Genomic DNA, 22,073 nt, shown 5'->3' on the forward strand with positions numbered 1-22,073 from the left:
TGGGTGGGCATTCACTATCATTAAGATTGTTTATGTCAAAAAATACCTGTAATAAGCCATTATACATTGCTTGAGTATTGTACAGCAAAAAAAAGAAAACAAATTAAATAACAGGAACCAAATAAAACAAATCTACAGTCAAAAAATTGTTTACATTAAGCAGAAAAAGAAATATTTAACTTCGAACAATTGCATATCAAATATGCAGAGTTGCTTCATTAAATCCTGTACATAACGTAAAAAAAACAAGTCACACTTTATAAAACTGTACACCTTTGTTAAATGTCTGATAGTAGCTAGTTTCTTGTTTTTTATCCTTAACATTTGTATGATCTTTATGAAGTTACCATTATGGTTTTGGCACACAATTGCATCAGTCATGTTTTTGTATTGTGATCAGTCAGCAAGATTTCAGCTGAGACGGTCTCATCAGTGAATATATTCATGTCATTAATATCAACTTCTTAAATAATATTAAATGTTAGTTCTTTACATACTCGTCAACAATCAATTCTCTTTTAATGTATTTTATTTTTACATTTAGAAGAAAACGCCATTAACATTTTGTAGAAACCTCACATTTCCACTTTGTCGACGTTTAAAGTTGTTTTTGACAGACGCTGAAATCTGTTATCTTACTGGGATTACAATTACAATCATAAAGATGGATTAAAACAAAATGCTGAAATTGAGTTTCATACCAATACAGTTGACATCATCCCAATCACAGTAAATATTCAGATCGAGACAAAGTTGTGGAGCTCAGTAGGGAAGGGATGGTTTAAATATTTTTGTTAAAAAAAATAATTAAAAAACCATAGTTATACTTTTTCCCAGAAAGATTACTTATTGAATCTACAAGGATGTGCAGGACCCTGACAACATGGGATGAATATATAAAATGTAGCCCAGTGTTTTTTGTTGTTGTTTGTTTTTTGTTTACAAAAGAAGTCTATCTTTCCTTTCTTATTCAAGTAGGGACAAATAAAACCACCAGTTAATTGTGCTACTCATCAAGCAAATATAAGCTACATGATGGATGCTTTGAAAAGATATGAAGGTACATATTTCGAGAGGTATGATTTTTGAAAAACATACAACCTTAAAACTTCTTACATGAGACAAAAAATAATAATAATAATAAAAAATCGTGACTACATTGCTAACTCACAATGCTGTGGTCTCTCTATTCTTATGGAAAACTTTAAAAAAGAATCTAAATAATCAAGGAAAAAGTCACCACATGGGAAATCAACGTTCATAGAGGTCAGGGAGTTTCCGTTTCTCATCGTGACCCCAATCACTCCCCCCAACGACCCTTTCAGTTTCCAACATGGAGGAACTTTGGATAACAGGCTCACTGGAACGACCTGCACCCTGACATCAACAGAGTAGTAAGTGTATCTGGTTAAAGGGGTGAACCCCAGTTAAATGGGGTTTAAGTTGTGTTTCTGTATTCAAGAAAATATGCTGCCGTTACAGCCCGACAAAACAGTCAACATTAATGCTGTGATAAAGTTTGAGGAATCGCTGAAATGACCTGAAGACAATGGAAAATCATCACAAAAGAAAATCATCAAAAAAAGAACATACTATTCTATATACCTTTCTGCAGAGGTTATGAATAATTTGACAACATATGCGAGTACAGTAAAAACGGACATGTACAAAACTGTGTTCAATGGCCTTTTGTGTTGTGTTATTCAAGTAGATTTGGTACAGTGAGAATAAAAGCAATGAGACACCCTGCCTATGGAGGCCTGTATGTCACTGGTGCAGTATGGATGGATGGATGGATGGATAGGTGGATGGATGGATGGATGTCTACACTGTCGCAGTCAGTTTGTTTTCTCATGGTATGAGCTTCGGGTTGCATACTGTACAGCACGTCCACCGGCGCTAATAGTCAAAGGTCTTTAAAGGAGCATTTCATCATCGTTGCCCGGTGCTTAAAGAGGCATATAGCAGGACTGTTGAATGTTACGCAGACATATCAGGCAGGAGCTGGACCCGTAAAGAGGTGTTCCTGTGATTCCAGTGTGGTCGGACACTGACCAGCAGTGAGCACTGAGAACCCAGGGACACTGCGGGAGGCCGGCAGAGACATTTCTGTGCAGCCACGGATGTTACGACAAAATCTACAAACTGTCCCTGTCTGCTCTGCGGATGTCGACCCTGAGGTAAATGTGCAGAGTGTGGATTAAGAAGTGATTCATGAAACCTGCTTAAGGGTGAGCCACTCAGACGTTTTTTTGTTTGTTGTTTTTTTCGCAAAGAGAAAGTTACACTACAAATCAAGTCAAAAATTGACTGTAATAAAACAAAAGCCATGGGTAGATACCACAAAAAGCTGCTCAACAGCAATTAGAAGAAATTGTTTGTGAAAATCCGAGGTCATTTTTGTTTTGTTTCGAGAAATGGTGAAAAGTAAAAACCCTCTCAGTGCTTCCTTGACAGGAAGCGACTGATTAGTGGCATTCAAAGTGTCATCTTGCAGCCTGGAACCTTATTTAACATCTCACAGAGTTTTCTTTTTCTAACATGTGGTGTTTTGGAGTAAGCTACTGCAGTCGGTCAAAATAAGGGATGTTTTTTTCCTTCTGGAGGATGTGACAGAGCTGATTCTTTACGACTTTTAAGAGAGATGGCCGCTATGGCGAGTGAGGGACAAGGCCTACCATTCATTAGCTTACACCTGCCACACCGCCTCAAAAAAGACCCTCCACGCTTTCAGGGCGAAGTTGTTAACATGCACACAGCGGACCGCAGGGGTGAGGGCTGAGATGGGAAGATGAAGCGAACGCACGGGATTCACCATGACTGCAGTCCGGACCACACTACATGCATGAAACTATTTGCGACCATAGTGCTGAAGCATTAAAAGTAAATGTAGGCATAACACAGACTGGCGGGGCTGCAGCCGTTTTGATAGTGGTGCCTGTTTGCATGGAAGGTTTACTGTGCCTTTTGCCCGACTTATTGAGGCATGTCCGTCTAGAAAACACAAGTGAGCTTTCTCACGGGGACATCTGAGTTTCACAGGCAGGACAACGTGAGACTGGCGAACGCTGCACTTTGCTGATATGTTCATTTTGGTTCAGATGTTTTTTCAACAGTTTAAAAGCCCCCTTGTTGCTAAAGAGAGAAGTTTGAAAGCAGCTGTTTGACGGCTCCGGTTTTACTGGTGGGAATTTGGAGCATCGTTTTCTTGGCATCGTGAAATCCGACTCCTCAGGAGGACCAGAGGATTTCTACCTGTGCTTAGGATGGAGTTGGATACAACCTACCCACACTGCCGGCATTGTTTAGGTAGCGCCGTTGTTCATATTCTTCTCTTTCTACTCTTATCTCACAGGTTGGATCAACCCACTAATTACAGCCATTTTTCCACTCACATCTCTTACAGTTGGAGGAGGAAGGGAGTCGCAGGAGGAGGAGGAGGAGATGGGGTTGTCTGCAACTGGGTGTCTCCTCCTCAGTGCTGCTCAGCTCATGATAAACCTCTCCTCTTTTATCAGGACCTGCCCTCTCTTGTCTGCCTACTGCAGATAGCTGCTTTGTTCCGTCTGCGCTCCACTGTGTTGCAGCCCAATCCGGCTCGGCCCAACACCCCGGCCTACATTTGACCTCCTACTCAGGCGCACTTATGCAATTTGGCAGGCGTGCAGCCTCTCCGCTCCCTGGCAGGACAGGTAGAGCCAGATGAGTTAAGGAGGGACTCCCTGAAAAATGGCATGATCAACTCCTCCAGCGGGTTGTGAATAGCTTCTTGTGGGATAGAGCTCAAAAGTCAGAGCCAGGAGGAGGGAAGTGAGCAGGCTGTCTGGTTCTACCTGTGATACTGCCAACCACCAGCCCCAAGCCTCGATGAAGGGCGGCTCACAAGACCGAGCAGAAAGCTTTCTTTCACTCTTGTCTTTGGTTCTTTTTCCTATGTGCTTGAGAGAGAGGGATAAATATTGTTTCAACCACAATCCCTCTGTGTCCATTTTGTGTGAAATGCTGGCTGATGATACAGCACTTTTGCTTGAAAAAGACGTATGAACAGCTGCTTTGAAACTTAACTGTGTCTATTTAAAGGTTTCTTCAACTGAGTGCATGTATAAAAATTGTTCACTCACTATAATCCCAGGCCTCCCACTGTGCAGATTTACACAGTACAGGCTGCACGCTAAAAACATGTTTAACCCAGTGTTACGCCAACTGACTGAGGAGAGATGTGTTTACTGAGGTGAGGGTATGGAGATATTGATTTCTTAATACACGGCATTTACATCAATTATGAATCCCCAGAACACACGTGAGTCCAGAGCATGAGCTTTGTGTATGATTGACCGTATGACCATAGGGCTAGTTTCCTTGGATGTGAAAACCGACAGAAGAAAAAAACAAAAATAAAACCATAGAGTGCAAATTGTGTTGAGTGTAAGGCTGCAATATATGTACTGTATGATTCTCTTTACTGTGTTCATTCTTTCAAGCTAACAAGGCCATCCCTGAGCAGGGCGTAAAATCCAACCCCTGTTGAATTTCAGAGTAAAGTGATGAGTATATTGTGCAGTCAATGTGAGTACTGTTCAGTACTGTGGTATTCCAGAAAAAGTAACTGTCTTCGATCCTGAGGTGTGTGTAAACCCCTTCTCCTCACCGGTTTAAAAAACAAAAAAAATCAAACATGATAAGACTTGTCAGGGCGTGTTTTTGTTTAGCTGACTGCGAACGTATATTGGACAACTAGCCATCATTAGAAGCTAAAAAAATACAGACATATGGTACAGAATGTAAATATTGCCATCTGGGAAAGGCATTACCTTCTTTTAGGATCACACAAGTAATTGCACTACAATAAGCAGTTATGTACAGTATGGTACACCACAGCAAGCGCAGGAATAGCAAAGGGGGGGGGGGGGTTGCTGACAACTGTGCAACACAAGTGTTATGATGAAAACACAGGCCTCGCAGGTTAGAGGCGGAAAGTGCGACTGGTTTTCAGTTTAAGGCGAGTTGGCTGGGCTGAGGGTGGGGCTAAGGGTGGGGCTGGAGGCATCTGAGCGGCTGTAGTCGCTGAGGGAGCTGGGGCGCATGCTGCTGCTGCTGCTGCCGCCGCTGCCGCCATGAGGCCGCTTCAGCATGCCGGGTTGGAAATCTGAGTGGCGCCGGGCGTGCTTCATCAGGTGGTCGCTGCGCATGAAGCGCTTGTCACAGAGTGGGCATCCAAACTTTTTCTCCCCCGTGTGGGTGCGGTAATGACGGGCCAGCTCGTCGGAGCGAGCAAACTTCTTACTGCAGTCTGGCCAGGTACACGGGAAAGGTCGTTCTCCTGAAAAACCAGAGAAGGAAGAGAGATGTTGTATAAATTACTGAAGAAACACAAGACTCCAGCAGCATGACTTTTAGTAAAAAATGTGAACAATTAAACAATTAGTAAACAATTTTAAAGTTATTTAAGATCACAAAGCAATGAATCACAATACAGACGAGAAAGCGTAAAAAACAAACAAAATAAAACATTATAAAATGATTAAAACAGCCAGTAAGATCTACTAGATTAAAAGTAATAAGTAAAAAGAAACAGTACTACAGATCATATATACTTAATGTTAGGGCCATCTCTGAACGCCAAGATGAACTATTTTTTTCACTTTACTATTATTGGGCAAATGGTGAGCAGTAATGTAAAGTATTGACATTTGCGTTATAAGGTCAAAATCTGCTAAATCCACTGTGCATGCTTCCGATTTAGTACAAAGGGAATTCCTTATCTGCACTAAGCCTTTTCAGAAGTCCTCAGAGTGTCAGTTAACGTCACATGGAAAAATACAAACTCTTGACTAATCATACGTCTGCACTGTGAAAACAACTCTGCTTCCACAGTTAGTGACTCATGGTGAGGTGTTTACAGGTTGACAAGCCGTGAACACTGACATGCGCAGCCAACACACGACAGGTCCGGCTCAACAAGACTGTGCTGTTTTCTCAGTCAACTCTGAGTCATCCGGGAATAATGATCCCAAGGCTACTGTTGTCACTAATAGGTCAGTATGGGAGGGATGTCAAAAACCACGAAAGACCTCTTCAGAATATTTTTGTTAAAGTGAGACAAAAAGTCTGTGGGGACTGGGGGGACTTTGGGGGTAAATCACTTAGAAATTGCGCTGTAGGAGCAGACACAGTTTAATTATCTATGCTCCAGATGCTAATCACGCTCACAATGGTTGCCCTGCCCTTTTCCCAACACGCAACTAAATGTGACTCTGCACATGGGAAATTACACCCTTCCCCCCTCCATCAGGCAATAAAAGTGGGCTTTGACACAAATATACTCAAAGCCAGATGGCACTATATATCTTGTGGTTTCCTTCCATTCTGATTTGGAAACAGAGAGCGTGGAGCCTTAATGCAGCGCCGTGCGTTCACCCGCCATTATGTTATTAATAGTGTGTTCCGTTTAGTTACATTTCCCTGAGTTTCTGCCTGACAATAATCCAGCATGCTAATTTTACTTTGCAGTGCTACACAGCGATGAGCAGGACATATTCTTTTAATGTCATGGTTCTCTCTGGAGAATAAGAATAATCAATCAACATGTGTAAGTATATGCCAAGGATTTGAGGTTTGAAAAGGAATAGATGACGTGTTAATGTTTATTGTTGGCATGACAATAAGAGCAGGTCTTCCAAATGCTTTCTTTGTTCTGCGGTTTCCTCGAGGGCCACAATGGAATCAGTGCTGTTCAGCATCAAACACTCATATGCTACCTGATGCCAGTGAGTCTCAAAAACAAGAACTCGGTTCACTATAGTCTCGATCCCTCCCCCCATACTGCAGGGTTACAAAGCATGCAGACAGACAGAGCAGGTCTAGACAGCCCAGTCTGTGTTCCTGCCTCTGACGCCTCACCTCAGCTCCAGACAAACACCGCCGGCCCTTCCCAATACAGATCCTGAGGGCTCATGTAAACTCTGTAACTGACATATAGACATTTGCATATGCTCTTTGCATACCACCTCTTTTCTTGGTATCAGAACCCTAAACATGCCTTTATCCTTAAGATACATGAATTATTCCCCGGGAAATCAGTAAAAATGGCAACCAAAAACCTGATCCTAAAATGATAAAAACATTCCAAGATATGCCCCTTTATCTAAATCTGCACCATAGTTTAATGGGCTCTTCCCTGGTGCATACTTTCCACACCTTCCACAACGTTTTGTGCTAATCCGTCCCATCCGTGCTTAGGATACAAACCAACCAACAAAAACTGACAGGGGTGAAAACATGACCTCTTAATCCGTTGGCGTCACCAATTCTCAAAGACTCAGGATTATCTGATTTCAGACCGTAGAATCAAGAAGAGCAGCCCATGCTGCCACATGGCCCCGCAAAATGAATTATTGGCTAAAAAAGAAGAGCTGAGCTACGTAGGCAGCTTAAGGCTCAATAACCGGTGTAAAGGATCCAACAACATTAATTTTTAACCAGACACCAGAGAGCCGGGCTGAAATATCCAGTCTAACTGCTCTGATACAGTAATGCAGTCATAGTGGAAGCATCAGGTATCCAACAGCTACTCACGGAGACTCATCGAATTTTGTGCGACGTGACTTCTCAGAAAATACAGAATGAACCAATACGGTGACCATTTTCATCTGATGCTAAACTGCTTATGGCATTTGGGTTGACAATATGAATATGCATTGAAATCCTGCGGCTCTAATGTCGCCTTCGAAGTTTCTCTTGCGTGAAGAGAACAAACATGCAGTGCCCCAATTGGTTGTTGCGCTTGTTTCATAATCATAAGGATCCATACGGTTTGGGGGGGGCTATGGAACAAAGACTTCGATCCTGAGTGGAAATGATGATAGCAGCTATTACCCTGTTGTAGTAGGAGGATGTCACTCTCCAAGATATTTCAATTAACTGCAGCTATCACTCAGCATTTCCGTTAAAAGACTAATGCTGCTAGCTACTCCTCTTACACTGCTGTTCTTCCCAACTAGTCCCAGCGTTGTGACAGCAGGACACTGTGGCCGCCATGACGCCAGGCCCCACCGAGGTCAGGCACCCATTTCTGGCACAATGCCATTTCCAGGGTGGGGCTTGTCTTTCTCAGAATGTGTCGGTTGCAGAGGGCAAGCAAAGGGGGGTAAGTACAGGGCGTAATGAGGGAAGCTTTTCCCTAACGAACACAGTGACCCAGTTACCCGTAAAGTGAGTTACATCATGCATGCAAACTGTACCACTGCAAGGCATCAGTGTCCCCCCTCCAAGGCGATGTGATTATGTCACAGGTACTCTTGTTATATAACTGTTCTCTCGGAGGCCACTGGGTCAGTAAATAAACAACCCATCTCTTGCTCGTCTCCCTTCACCCCCCCTCATTCATATCTTAGAAGCTCGGCTCCTCGGTTTCTGCAGAAACGGCCGAGAGAAACGGAATCTGTCTCCCCGGTGTAAGAGATGCGGTCTGTGAAGGCGAGATCAAATCTCTTTTTGACGTGAGCAGCGGCAGCGGCACAGGAACTCTACTCAGTCACCTGCTCCGACAGCGGCTACCAGCATCTCAAACCAGAGGAGATAACATTCCTGGTGTGTCCTGGGCCAAACTCCCACAGCTAAAACCTCCACGTGTGCGTGCCATGAGAGAACTTGAGTAAATAGCTTCTAAAGGGTGAGAGAGGGGAACAAACTCCAGCTCCTGTGGATACATGTGAGATCACCTTGAAGTTAACTTTGTTCTGGCTGTGAGAAACAGAGCAGGAAATATCTTCTACAGAGCTCATGACAACAACAAGCTGCACACACAAACACACACACACACAAACATGCACACACGCATGCATACGACCTGCACAGACTTTTACAAGCCTAGACAAAGAGAAAGTAAGACTGGAGTCAGACAGCCCATTAGATTTGGAACTCCCTCACCTCACTGCTGGCTTAGCTGCACAGCCAGCTTGGCAACATGAAATGAGAGGGACACCACTAACTCCAGTGGCAGGGCTCCGCAGAATCCTGTAATTTGGATGCATGTTTACAACATGCTATGACCTGTAACCAACCAGGAGCCAGCCACTCTGCCAGGAGACAAGCATTCATGTGATTTTGGGAAATACTAAAATGACTGGCGAGTCCCTCATCAGCATAAACCAGTGAAGCAGACGAGGTAACCCAACCGTGCCCGGCCTCTCCCCATCACATGCCAAGATGGTATAAACACAAACATGTGTGTGCAGAACAATAAATATACATTAAGGTTTTTGCAGCGGACCATTTCTTTGTTCATGCAGCAGTACATACACAGGCCTTGCTTCACAAAAATAACAACAAAGGCTTACAACGTGCTGCGGTCTGTGGAGAAGAAAAAAAGCTTGATTTGAAACACATCTGAGAACTGTTTACGTGGCTGTTTGTCTACAAGAAATTAACTCAGTGGGAGAGGAATCAAATTTCCAAGAAAATCTGCCACGGCAAACTGTTTGGCTCTTCTCAGAGTTTGTTGCTAAAGATAAAGAATCAGACCTCCCTGCAGGAACAGAGTACCCCTGGGTGGGTCAGGTGCTCGTGATGAGGTCCGGCTCCAAAGTGGGAGAAAGCTCTGACAACAGCGAGCATTTGATCTCTTATCATCTTTTGTCTTTATTGAGGGGGACATTGCCGGCCGGTGAATGGCCCGGCTCCCCTCGTGGGCCTATAGCTGTGAGGTTGTCAACAATAGCGGCAGCCTCGCACCCAGCAGGAGAGGCACTCCTGTAATGCATTTCAATCAGACAGGCTGGGCGTACTCACCGTAACTCACTCCCCTTGCTCTGCACTGCACGGGGCTTATTGACATTCACCGGGAGACATGCAGCGGGGGTCGAGTGTGTGGACTGTCTGTGATTCCTGCACATACATTACTCCATCCCCTCAACTCTTTCAGAGAACTGCCGGGATAACTTGCATTGACTAGCTCATCACATTTCCCTCAATTAGTTAGAGTGGGCACTCTCTTTCAGCCTTGAGTGAATAGTAAAACAACCTGCAGCCTTGATGTGTTGCAGGCAGTCGCCTCATTTTTTAAGCCCTGGTTGAACTTAGGACATGCGGGCAGCTGCAGCTACTGTATTAATGGGTGTCTGCAGTTGGTCTACATAAGCAGGTGGGAGCAGGGATGCCCCATCACCCACTCTCACGGGACAATGCCAGCTCATTCCATTGATGGAGCCTGACATTATATCTCCTATGAGATAGACATCCTCACCGCCCGGTGCCAGACAAAGAGCCATAGCCTTGCTAGATCCTGGGAGGCCTCATCACACACACGATAAGAGCAGATACAGGCTGGGGATAGTGCCAGCTGTCCCAGTGCTATACCTGATACTCTGACGGTGAGTGGGAGAGAAATATTTTCACGAGGGAGATGATTATGCCGTCCTTCCCCCAAGACTGAACAGAATACTCCTCGCTCTGCGCCGAGGGCCTCACCCCAGTGTATCGTGGTCTGCCACAGTCTGATTTATCACGCAGGGAAAGGGGACACACCTTACATGCTGTAGGGAACATAAACGGCTCAGCTGGAGAAAAAACACTCCCTCTGACATCAGCTGCACAAGAAACATTCAGCCATTGCCCCCTTATTCGAGCTGTGCTGAACAGAACACAGTGGACCCGGTTTCAGATGGGACCCTTTGAGCGCCGACCTGACAGGAGGGTTCTCTGGTGCAGAGGTCACGGCCCTTCAATGTTAATCAGATTAGCTGCAGATGCATGCGGCTGAATATATGACCTACATCAATGGAGGGTATTGACAGTGACTATCCTAGTATCTAACCCCACCCAACCCCCACCCGGCCACACTGTACATTCTCCGTCTCTATACTGCAGAACCCTCCCTCGCATGCGAGATGCGGCTGGCAATTTTTGAACAGCAGAGGTGAAAAATGCACAGTGTTCCACAGGTCTTTATCCCTCTCTTCCTGCCGCTGGTAATCAACACCACACCACGAGCCTTGGCCGGGTCTTGGCCTGGGAACACAACACGCTTCAGCACCTATTTCGCTGTGCAGGCTGGAGAAGCGTGGGAGGGGCTGGTGGGGGGACAGACAGAGTAGCTTTTATAGTAGTACTCCAGAGCTAACTAAAGAATACATGAGCCCCGTGGGCCATTGAAAGCAGCGAAGCCAGGGAACTGCCTGACAGGGGCCTTTCAGTATCATGAGTGTCCACCATGCATGCTTAATCATGGCTAAATCAGGTTTATATCCTGACATTAGCAAGGAACTGTCCTACGGTTATCTTTTCATGTCCATATGTAAGATAGCATAGGGACAGTGCGTTCACTAGAACACGCCACGCCTTGGTGGGTGGACCAGAGGATTAGCAGAGACAAGATGGTGGTTCCACTGGTTGTATTTGCATCCCTAGGATCAAGTAGATTTAACTAATACCTTATTTCCACTGGACGTACTGTGGGCCGCCGCCAACCACATTTCATCCAGTCTTATCTAACATCGAGACAAACACTAAAATGTATTCTTCTTTAAATGTATAACAGCCATGCTGCAGACTCAGTGGCACAGTGGGGCTTTGAGCTGAACTGACACCAGCTAACATGCTCTCATTTGCTAACATGCTTGTGATGAGCATGTGCCATGTTAAGCATATAGTGCTTTAGAATGCTAACATTCGCTAATTAGACTAAACCTAGTGTGCAGCTAAACTTAATAGGAATGTGATTACCTCTGCAGGTATTTGGTCATAAATGAGACGTTGCACATAAAACTGCAAATGTCAACCTGCTGATGGAACAAGAGGAAAATTCAAATTATCATCAAAAATTAGGATTCACGATCGAATACCAAACCTAACTGCAATGCATTTCATAGTTGTTAAGATATTTCAGTCTGGACTCACTGCTAGCTTGCCCTAAAACAGAAATTTAACTTGTAGCATCACCCGAATGGAGGTCAATGGAAAGTGTTGGGCATCTCCTGACTAAGGAGTCATCGTTTTTTGTTTCACTTTAGGAGGAACATTACTCAACTGGGAGGGATGGTGGAAATCCTGCCATGTGCCCAAGTGTTTTTTTTGCATATTAGTGCACCAAGGTCAGGCCCGGGAAAGAGCAGGAAAACCCCATCTCCACCCTGCTACCTCATCACTGCCACTAGCCACACAGGAACACTGCACTCTGTGTAGCCGTGCAGCCAAATATAAAACCACTGGCGGAGATGCAGTTTATATAAAATGAGAGACTCCTGCTTCTCTTTTTCCATACCCAATTTGGGATAATTTTACGCTTTAAAATAGTGTCATTAACTGCAGTTATTTGACCGAAAGTAGAAAGCATGCATGAACAACTGGAGCTACATGATGGTGAAACTGTGCTGCCAGGTGGTGCCACTTAGTTTTTAGGACATAGCGTAAAATGCTATGCAGCAATCTCTCGGTATTAGAGGTACCCCCAGCATAACACAAAAGATGTCTAGACAAAATGTCAAACGAACTGTAAAATATGTCATTAGGCTCTTTGTCTTTGAGAAATATTGACCCTGTTCCTCCCGGTGATTCAAATAGTTTTCGAATAGGTTTTGTACACTGACAAGATGGCCTTTTGTGAGGCCCAGCTGTGGGGGGCACAGAGGAGCCGGGCTGTTCTTTCTGAAGAAGACATGACTTGTAATGAGCTTGTCAGGGGCCATCTCTCCTTTGGACGTGGCCGTCTGCATGACATGACTAAATCAGGGTAATGAGCCTTCACAGAAAACACTGTGTGCCCCATGACCGCAAGACACCTCTTGGGAAAGTGGGACCTCATTGTTAAGGGTCTGTTCCACAGTTGAAGAGAGAGAATAAAATTGAATAAAAAGAAACCAACTAGCGCAAGAAACTCCATGTAAAAGAATCAGAGGCAGTTGTTGCCTTTCTGGCCTTCATTTGCTCCATTTGACTGTAAAGCAGAGTTTATCTGTGAATCAGCATTACACAACTGCAATTTCCATACTTCAGGATAAGTGTATGTGCTGGAGGGGAAAAAAGTCCCACCTGCCACACCGGGAGATCAGTCAAAAGCTGTCTGGTAACCATAGACCCCTAAACTGCTGTGGATTCCTCAACATCAAACACGATGCAACATAATGAGTGATTTAAATTCAGCCTGAATACACATGTCTGCTACATCCTACTGGCCCTCTTACTCTGGGCTGAAGGACACAAAATGTGGTTGAAACCTAAAATTAGACATTTAACTGGGAACCTTTTAACACCTTTTAAGAGATCATTTAAAAAGAGTTTTCCAAAAGTTAAATTTGAAAACGTTGAGCTCTGTCAACAAACTTTTATTCATGTCCATCGCACTGGATTGGAAACCCTGAAATCCTGAAAACTATATTTAACTATATATAAACCCTGAATCTATATTTATAGCAGTGGTTATCTGTCATTTAGATTTACCCTCGACAATGCTTCAGTAGTTTGAAAGAAACCATGAAATACATTGCAATATACAATATACTGATACTAAATTACTTAAGTATATAACTAGCAAGTGTTAGTTTAGTTTAGATTTTAGTTTCTTGACAATAAAAGTAACAAGTAAATAGCCAATATTGTACACGAAAAACATCATAACATGAACTAGTAAGGACACCTTGTTCCCAGCTCTTTGTTTAGTGTCTGTGACAGTGCTTCCCCCCTCAATTAGATAGTGGCATTTGGCTGGGGATGGGATCCATTCTCTCTTGACTCTGCTAGTAGGGGCTGAAGGGAAGTGCACCGCCAGAGTCTGGCTCTGTGAAAGCACTGCAAGGTTGGCTGAGACAGCCTGGCTGAACTCAGATGACCCACATTCTGAGGCTATCCAATCAAATAAGCAGCAAGAGTCATTATTATGGGAATTTATGGGGCACAAACCAATCGTGAAGCCAGACGCCGGGCATATCGACACAGAGAGGCAGGCGAAAGGAAACACTTAGCAGGCAAAGAGACAAGGGATTGGGCAAATTCAGGGCAATAAAAACTGCACTTAGAACACATGGCTGGGGCTGAAAGGAGGCACACTGCACTGGAGCCTGGCACACTGAGAGAGGCGCTGCTGCAAGTCTGCCTCAGATGAACTGAGATGACTCACATTTTGTGACTATCCAATCACATAAGAAGAAACAGAACACAAGCCAATCACAAAAAGCCAGACACAGGAGTGTTTCCTGAGAGAAAGGAAAAGGAAAAGGCTTAATAAGCAAAGAAACAGGGGCAGGAATGATGGACAGTTATAGCACTGCACTAACACAAGCTATTATTAGTATCATGTACTACCACTTTATGTATAGTAATAATTCAAATCAAGGCTTCATTTTCTGGCAGCACCAGGCTGCAAATGATGGATAAAACACAAAAAATACACAACAGCACGACAGGACTAACCACACATATCAGAGAAAAGACACCTCCCAGCAGGCCGGAGGTAGCGTGTGATGGAAGTTATATAGTTTCCCTTTACTACCAAGGCATATGGCATCCATATGAACAGCCTTCTAAAGTATAATACATCTGGAGATATAAACAGATGCAAACCATTCACAAAGCCAGGAAAGGGGCGTGCACCCTCACAGTTAGACGCATAAAGAAAAAAGGGCTTGATAAGTAAACAGTCTATAATTTACCTTCGTATATAGAGTCACAGACAAGAGGAAGAAAGAGGTCATAGTCGATAATGTGTGTTTTTTTTCTATTACATAAAATCGCACAAAGACTCAAATGTATGTCAAGTTCAAATAAGGTTTCCTGTGATCAATGTGTGTGTGTGGGAAGAAGCAGAGGAGGGAAGGGAGTGAGAGCTGCAGTCATGTAACAGGGAGGCAGGGGCTCCTCAGTCGAGGCTCAGCTAGCTGAGTCTGTTGCTGGCCAGATCAGCTGGCAGTCTGTCTGCTTGGGGGTGTGGCACATCACAACAAAGGGCTCTGGGCAGGCGGAGGACTGCGCGGCGCTTATCAAACCCCCAATTTGAGCCGATCTACATCTCGTTTCCCTCCAATCTCTCTGCCTGTGGCTCTCTGTCCTGCGGAATGCAAAGCGCCGATGTGGAGGTGTGGTCCTCCAGGAAGGTCAAAGCTACCCGAGCCCTCACTGCCGACCTGGAGCGCGTTTCACCTCCTCTCTCCCCATCTCTCTCTCTTCTCTCTGCAGTGTGACGCACTGGGTTGATCTTGAAAACTTTTTTTTTTTCATGCATCCGCATATTCGTGCACACTTGTTTATTTATTCTGTGTCGTGCGTAATGCGTGTTGTTGGATGTTATTTTTGTCATGATGTCATTAAAACTAACCAAAGTTTACTTTGTGCACGAATATACGTCGATGTTTAAGTGATCGTGTAAGAAAAAAGGGATGTTTGTGCATTTTTGCTTTGTATTTTCGGTTTATACGCACCGTCCAATGAGGGCGGTGTGGGGGGGGAGTGACGCCGTGACAAGGCTCGGAGACTTGAGTGGGAGTGGCACTGTTTTCGACTCGCTCCCTCCCCCCCGAAATCAAAATGACATTACCCAAAGTTCACACAAGTTAAAGGCAATAATGCAAATGATTAAACTATGAGTCAAATCTGCCTCAATCCGTCCGTCTATTTCCATCCCAGGGTGGATCCGTGCGTATTTACGCATGTGACCCACACACACCCTCCCTCCTCTGCACACATATCTCTCTGGGTGTATAACAGAAACCAGTTTCCTTATTCAAATCTGTATTTTCATAGCTTTAATCATCTCATATCTCATATATTGAAGGGGGAGGGGGGGACCACAACAAGTATAATGTTCACAGCAAGAAACATTCGCATCCGGTGAGACTGACCTGTGTGTGTCCTTAGATGAGCTTTGAGGTGGGAGGATTTGCCATAAACTTTTTCACAACCTGAATAGGAGCATTTGTGCTTTTTCTGGGGGGACTCCTGCTCTGCTCGACCTCTCGATCTCTTGCCTCTTTGTTTGAGCGAAGGATCGGAGATGGTGGTAGGTGTGGCAGAGTTTCCATCACCACCATCATCACCATCCTCCTCATCCAGCAGCTTCGGCATGCTCTCGTCCTTTATTTTTGCCTGCTCGGCAACATTGCCGGGAGTCTGCTGCTGGTTAAAATCCGCCAGGATCCTCGCCACCACGAACAGAGAGGAGTTGTCTCTCACCAGGGGCTCCTTCACCTCCTCTCCGCTCCTGGAGGAGGAGGAGGAGGAGGAGGACGGGCTCTCTGGTTTCATCTCCCTATTCCCTTTAGGAGCGTGAACGATTGCACGGCTGGACATGGAAACAAGGCACTCTGCAGCAAAGTGATCCATCGTGTCTTTGAAACAGCCCCCTCTGCTTCTGAGTGACATTCAAAATAACACTAACAACAACAAGAATATCGAAAAGAAAAAAGGATGGCGCGTTGGGGAAAGTACTTGCTCCGTGTTTCCCTTTGTGTGGTGGTGGAGGAGGAGGAGAGGAGGTGGTTCTCGTCAGAGGAGAAGTGACTTTAGGATCTCACCCCGGCTTTCCAGTATCATCAACATCCTGTGAGAGAGAGACGCCTCGGCAGAAAAAATGCAGACAAGCCCCTCGGATGGAGAAAAAGCCAGAAGAGAGCCAGAGTCTTTGTTTAGTGCAACGACGCTGGAAACAGGAACTCTACAAACTTGGATGTGTTAACTCCCATCGCGGCTTCAACCACTCCGGCATAGTGCCTGTGTGTGTGTATGTGTGTGACTGTGTGTGTGTGTGTGTGTGTGTCTCCTGCTCCTGCTGGTTGTATCCGCGCTGGGGGCGTGTCGACCGGCAGCAGCAGCGTCAGAGTGGCCGCGCACTCATTGGGCACCTCGTGTCCTCAGATGCACCGAGAGCAGGACGAGTTTGCTTGAAAGTTTCCCCACAGGTTGCTCACGGGCGAGACGGCTACTTGCACTGCGGAGACATTTCAGGAACAAAATGTGCAATACAATGACGGTATTTCTCTGCTGTCTCCGGGCACCGGGCGGGGGGGATCGTTCTGCAGCATCCCAGTCCGCCTGCATGCACACGTGTAGTTACATTTGCAAAAAACATGCACACGATGCAAGGGGTCATTTTTCAATGTGATTCTGCAGATTTATCCATGTGAAAATAGTGTCGAATGAAATGCAAAATTATGTCTTTTTTTTTTTTTTTAACACAGAAGCAGCAAATCCTTACATCGGAAAAGAGTATTATCTATATGACCCTCAGTAGAGCACATACATCCACTAATCTACAACGGTCCCCTAATGACACCACATTTAAATTCACTAGAATCAGGTTGTTGATTTTTTTTTGGCATCTGCACTAGGTTGCACATGCTCATCAATATAATGAAAAATCTGAGTAAAAAACGCAGAATTTGGTCATATTAATGGTGGGGTCCTTTCCAAAATCCCATCTCCAAATTGTCTTATCTCACCAGATGTCCAAAATAAAAGCTTTGCAATGATATTAAACTACTGAAAGCATCAAATACTTATATAGTAGAGCACATACTTCCACCAAGGCAAGGGGCCGATGCTAATCCCAATTTATGAAACAAAAGAGTACCAATACAGATCTATCAGCCAATATAGAGTAGCTGAGTAGTTGTTGTCAGCACATATGACAAAGATATGTAATTGAGGCCTCACATTCTACGGCTTCACCATAAACTTTAAAGAAAACAAATGAACAATTAGACACTCCGCCGAGGCCCAACATTCCCCTTATGAAACAGCATTTACTTTAGGTCCAGATTTGTACTTGAATCTGCACCAAATTACCCAAACTCATAAATATCAGGCCCCTAAACGTGCATGTCTTTTTTTCATCAGGACCCATGAATTATTCTCTGGGAATCAGAAAAGCAATGAAAATGGTGAAGACTCTCGCAACGTTAATGCAGGGGCCCTTTTCATTTCATTCCATTGATGTATTGAAAATAGTGAAATGCTTCAAATACAATACAGACAGACACCTTCAAACTGTTTCATATCACAACCAGACATTAAAAAAATTGATGTAAAGCAAAACCTTGGAACAAAATAAACCAGAAAAGAATGGCACTCAGTAGAGCTCATACAGGCCGATGCTGATATTAGAAAGTAAAGAATACCAATACAGATATATAAGACAATAAAGATTTTAAACAATTGCTAGAAGAACTAATGGCAATCAGAGTTAACATGTTATCTAACTTGATATTCCACCTTTTTACCATACACTTTGAAGAAAACACATGCTCATACAATTGAGCTCATACCTCCACCAAGGCCCAACAGTCCCCTCATGAAACCACACTTAAATTCACTAGACCCAAATCTTTTTTGGACGTTTCACACACTCATAAATAACAGTCCAATAAAAATGTCAGGTTTTTTTCATCAAAATCCGTGAATTGTTCTCTTAGAAATCTGTGAAAACACCCAATGTAAAAGAAAAGGAAATTCCTGAGGTCTTCCTTGCATGGGAATAACCCCACCCCTCCACAAAATGTCATGGATATTGGTAGAGTACTTTTTGCACAATCCAGCTAACTATAGCAAACAGAGATGAAAACCCCTCCTCTTTAGTGGAGCCAGTGTCTGCAGATGAGTTTACAGGAAATGTGCTTTGATGGTAAACAGCTGCAATTTCTTCTTTCGAGGTGACACCAGAATGCCACTGACTTCCCCTCCATGTCACATTAACAAATGACCAATCACAAATGAGGAAACAATAAAGAAAAGCACACACGTCACAGAGGAACATTGAGGCGAGTGAATTGTCTGGTCTGCATAAAAGACCGGCTGCCGCAGATCATCATCGACAAGAAGTTCCTCCTGATTCCATGAATGTTACTGTGTCACCTTCTCCTCCGGGCCCCTGGCCAACAAGACCGTGAACCAGCAGTAGGCTCAACTGCTTCCAACGGCCAAATTATTTGCATAGCCTGCTGAGATTCCACAGGGCTGATCATTCTTCTTCAGCACCTCCCATAAGCTCTTAATTACACCTTAGTGAGACAGTGGTGTTAACATTACAGGAGAAAACTGGTACAGTTGTTCAAATACCTGTTTTACATGTTAATTAAACCTTCTTCTTCTTCCTCTTCTTCTTCAGGGATTGTGTGTACATTTGTTTTTCAGGAGTTGCTACGTGTCACGATTATGATTTATTTTCGAGGGTAATATTCTGCTAAATTTATCACTAACAGCTTGTTCCATTTTATTTTTTTTTTTTGAAAGATGGCGGCTGACTCTCAACAGAACCAGCAATTTACCTCAGAACCTTCCTCTGAGCAGCTCTGTGGTCTCTGCCAGCTGAAAGGCAGCCAGCCACCACAGGCAATGTCTTCTTCAATTTATCCTCAGGCGAGAGACAAGTGACACCATTGTGGGGAGGAAATAGACAAGATACAGAGCTGTGCGATATGAGGGTTCTGCCATTATCAGACGGCCATTTATTTCACAGTGTTCGTTTTACAGCGAGTCTGTCGGAAACAGATTTCCCAGAAACTTGGAGTTAAAATCACAAGTCAATTTTTCGTCAGGCTTCCAATGTTAGGTTTTCAAACGCAGTGCTGGAAAATAACATGTCCCCAGTTACAAAGTCCTGGCAGAAAACAAACCAGCTGATACTATTGATTAGCAGTGAGGACACACTTGAACATCCCTGATAACCTCATGCACTCAAGTTAACCCCACTGGTTATATCTCAAATATATTTTCAGGAATCAACGTGACCAAACTTTGCTTTGTGCACGATGCTCTCAGTGATCACCCTGTGCTCCGCTTTTCATCTCTCATTTATCCATCACTTAACAAAATGGGTTGCTTGAAACACGTTTATTAAGAATAAGAAAAAAAACACACACTGCAGTGATACAGGATTAGACCTGCTTCCCTGCAGCAGCTGATGCTCTCCTGTGAGAATGAATGCACACTTTCAGCACCGTGCACAAAAGCCCACACTAGAAAGTTCCCAGTGTTCAGAGAGAGCAAGGCGATGTGGCATTCAGAGGGCCATCTGGCTGTATTATTTTACATATTCTTTCACCACAAAAAAAAAAACGCGGCGTTCTTGTATTTCACGTGGTGCTTTGGCAGCCTATTCTAGCTTGAGCACGTCAAGAGGGTGTAGTTCCTCTTTCACAGGGTTATTTCCCAGAGCTGTGTAGAAACTGCGAGTGTTTATCAATTCCCACAGGGCGTCAGGCACAAGAAGGCCCGGCCGCAGCTCCAAAGGTAACATGCAACAGTTTCTCTCTCTCTGTAGCTATACTGAGATCTGATGATTCCAAAGACAAGTTTTTAAATTCCCCAAATTCCATGTGCTGATTCAACAGCGTCTAAACAGCACACTGTCTGGCACTGACACGGAGTTCTCGCAATCTGATTGGCCTTCTCCCTTCTGTTTGTGATGGGAGAGACGTGTTTTCAGGCACAGGACAGTCTGACCACTATTAGCAATCTGGTCGAACTTGTCGTGTCAAGGCTCTAAAAGCAAGGCGGGAAAAAGACAAAAAAGAACAATAAAAAGAACATGAAACACAACACTTGGATTGAGAGTTTTTCCTGCAGCAGGTGTTGACATTCAGCAGAGGCCAAAGATCTCTGGCTTATCTGAGAGTCATTCCACTGTTACATCAGCATGCTAACATGCTGACAATGACAACATGCTGATGTTTGGAGGTTTTTTGTTTATTTAGTATTTTTATTTACTTACATAAACTGTAAACAAATAAAGACGATGCGTCCCCACTTCCTATAGGATGATAAAGTAGCCCGCAGCCATATTGTGTTTTTGACTTTATTTACAGCCAGAGTTTGTGCAGTAGTGATCCTGGTGTGGAGATCCAATAATCATTTTCGACCTAGTCAGTCTGAGCTGTCAAGCATTGCTTTGTTAGAGCATCAAAAAACTAAAACCAGACTTACCAGAAAAATCAGGACCTGAACAAACATCGACGTGATAAGGGCTAACTATAAATGACTGAACTCATCTTTGAGGAAACAAATATTTAATGTGTGTGGCCACGTCTCATCTGCCAACCGAAAGGAGGCGGGTTTATAAACCCAACTGCAGCCAGCCACCAAGGGTTGATCAAGATTATTTGGCCTCACCTTTGGGGAGCTGTCATGTCGTACATCTTTATATAGAGTATATGTTACAATGCTTATTATCGCTGTTGTTCGGCTAACAGCTATTATCTGTTCCACAAGTCTAAACTTGATGGAGCTTTGCAGGTAATTGGTCATCAAATATTATGGGTGAACAAAAACTCCAGCTTATTTTTTTTTTCATCAAAGCAGAACCTTTCTTGTAATCGTAATCATTTATTAACTAAAAAGTTTCCACTGGATTTCCTTTAATACAGAGCTTAGGTTGCTTGGGCAATCCGACTTCCCTTAAATTCAAAATCAGGCAGCTCTTATCAGAACTGAAAAAAAGCACAGCACTTAAGGATGTTTTGGTGCAGAGCCAGTCTTTCTGGAAATGTCATGTGCCTTATCTGTTACCGACTCGACAAGTAAAAATCAGATACCACAACTCTCTGATAAAAAAACAGCGTATGCGTTATTTGAGCTGTAAGAACAGACACAGAACATGAGGTGCTACAGCGTCGGTCCCACAATGCTGCCACTTCTTTGTGTTGCTTTACAAAGCCCAGTCATCCTTAGTGACACTCGAGCAGTCGGGCCTCATGACTAATACTGACAAACAGGTGGCTATTTTACCCAGTATAGAAGAAAAGAGGATTAGTCACGCACAAGACGTTAAATAGGTGTCGGAGGGTAAACAATGATCATATAAGTCAACAGTGTGAGTCTGACACACTCCCTCTGTAGGTCACTGTAACAACAAACCACATGACCTGCAGTTTCAAGGTTTTCATCGACTGAAGAGGGGAAAACAACTGCAGATTACATGTAGCATATGAACGCAGTGATCACATGAGGCCAAATGAGTCAGTCAGGTGCAACAAGTCCAAACTATGTGTAATTGTGACAAAGTGCGGCCTGGCTGCTGTTGAGCAGGATATACTGGTTACTTTATTGGGTCCTTATCATCGAGCGTCTACTGTCCTAAAATTTCCATTAGACAC

General features: G+C 44.0%; 1 protein-coding gene across 1 annotated transcript; it reads right to left on the reverse strand.

The window, feature by feature from the left end:
- Nucleotides 1–511: 511 nt before the first annotated feature.
- klf13 (Kruppel like factor 13) lies at nt 512–16,713 on the reverse strand. Its single transcript, XM_061075979.1, has 2 exons — nt 15,828–16,713; nt 512–5,320 (listed from the first exon to the last, which is right to left on the reverse strand). The coding sequence occupies exons 1-2, from the start codon at nt 16,345–16,347 to the stop codon at nt 4,995–4,997; spliced, it is 846 nt and encodes a 281-aa protein (XP_060931962.1). The 5' UTR covers nt 16,348–16,713; the 3' UTR covers nt 512–4,994.
- Nucleotides 16,714–22,073: the final 5,360 nt, after the last annotated feature.

This window comes from Limanda limanda, chromosome 8 (genome assembly GCF_963576545.1).
Source record: "Limanda limanda chromosome 8, fLimLim1.1, whole genome shotgun sequence".
NCBI classification, from domain to species: Eukaryota; Metazoa; Chordata; class Actinopteri; order Pleuronectiformes; family Pleuronectidae; genus Limanda; species Limanda limanda.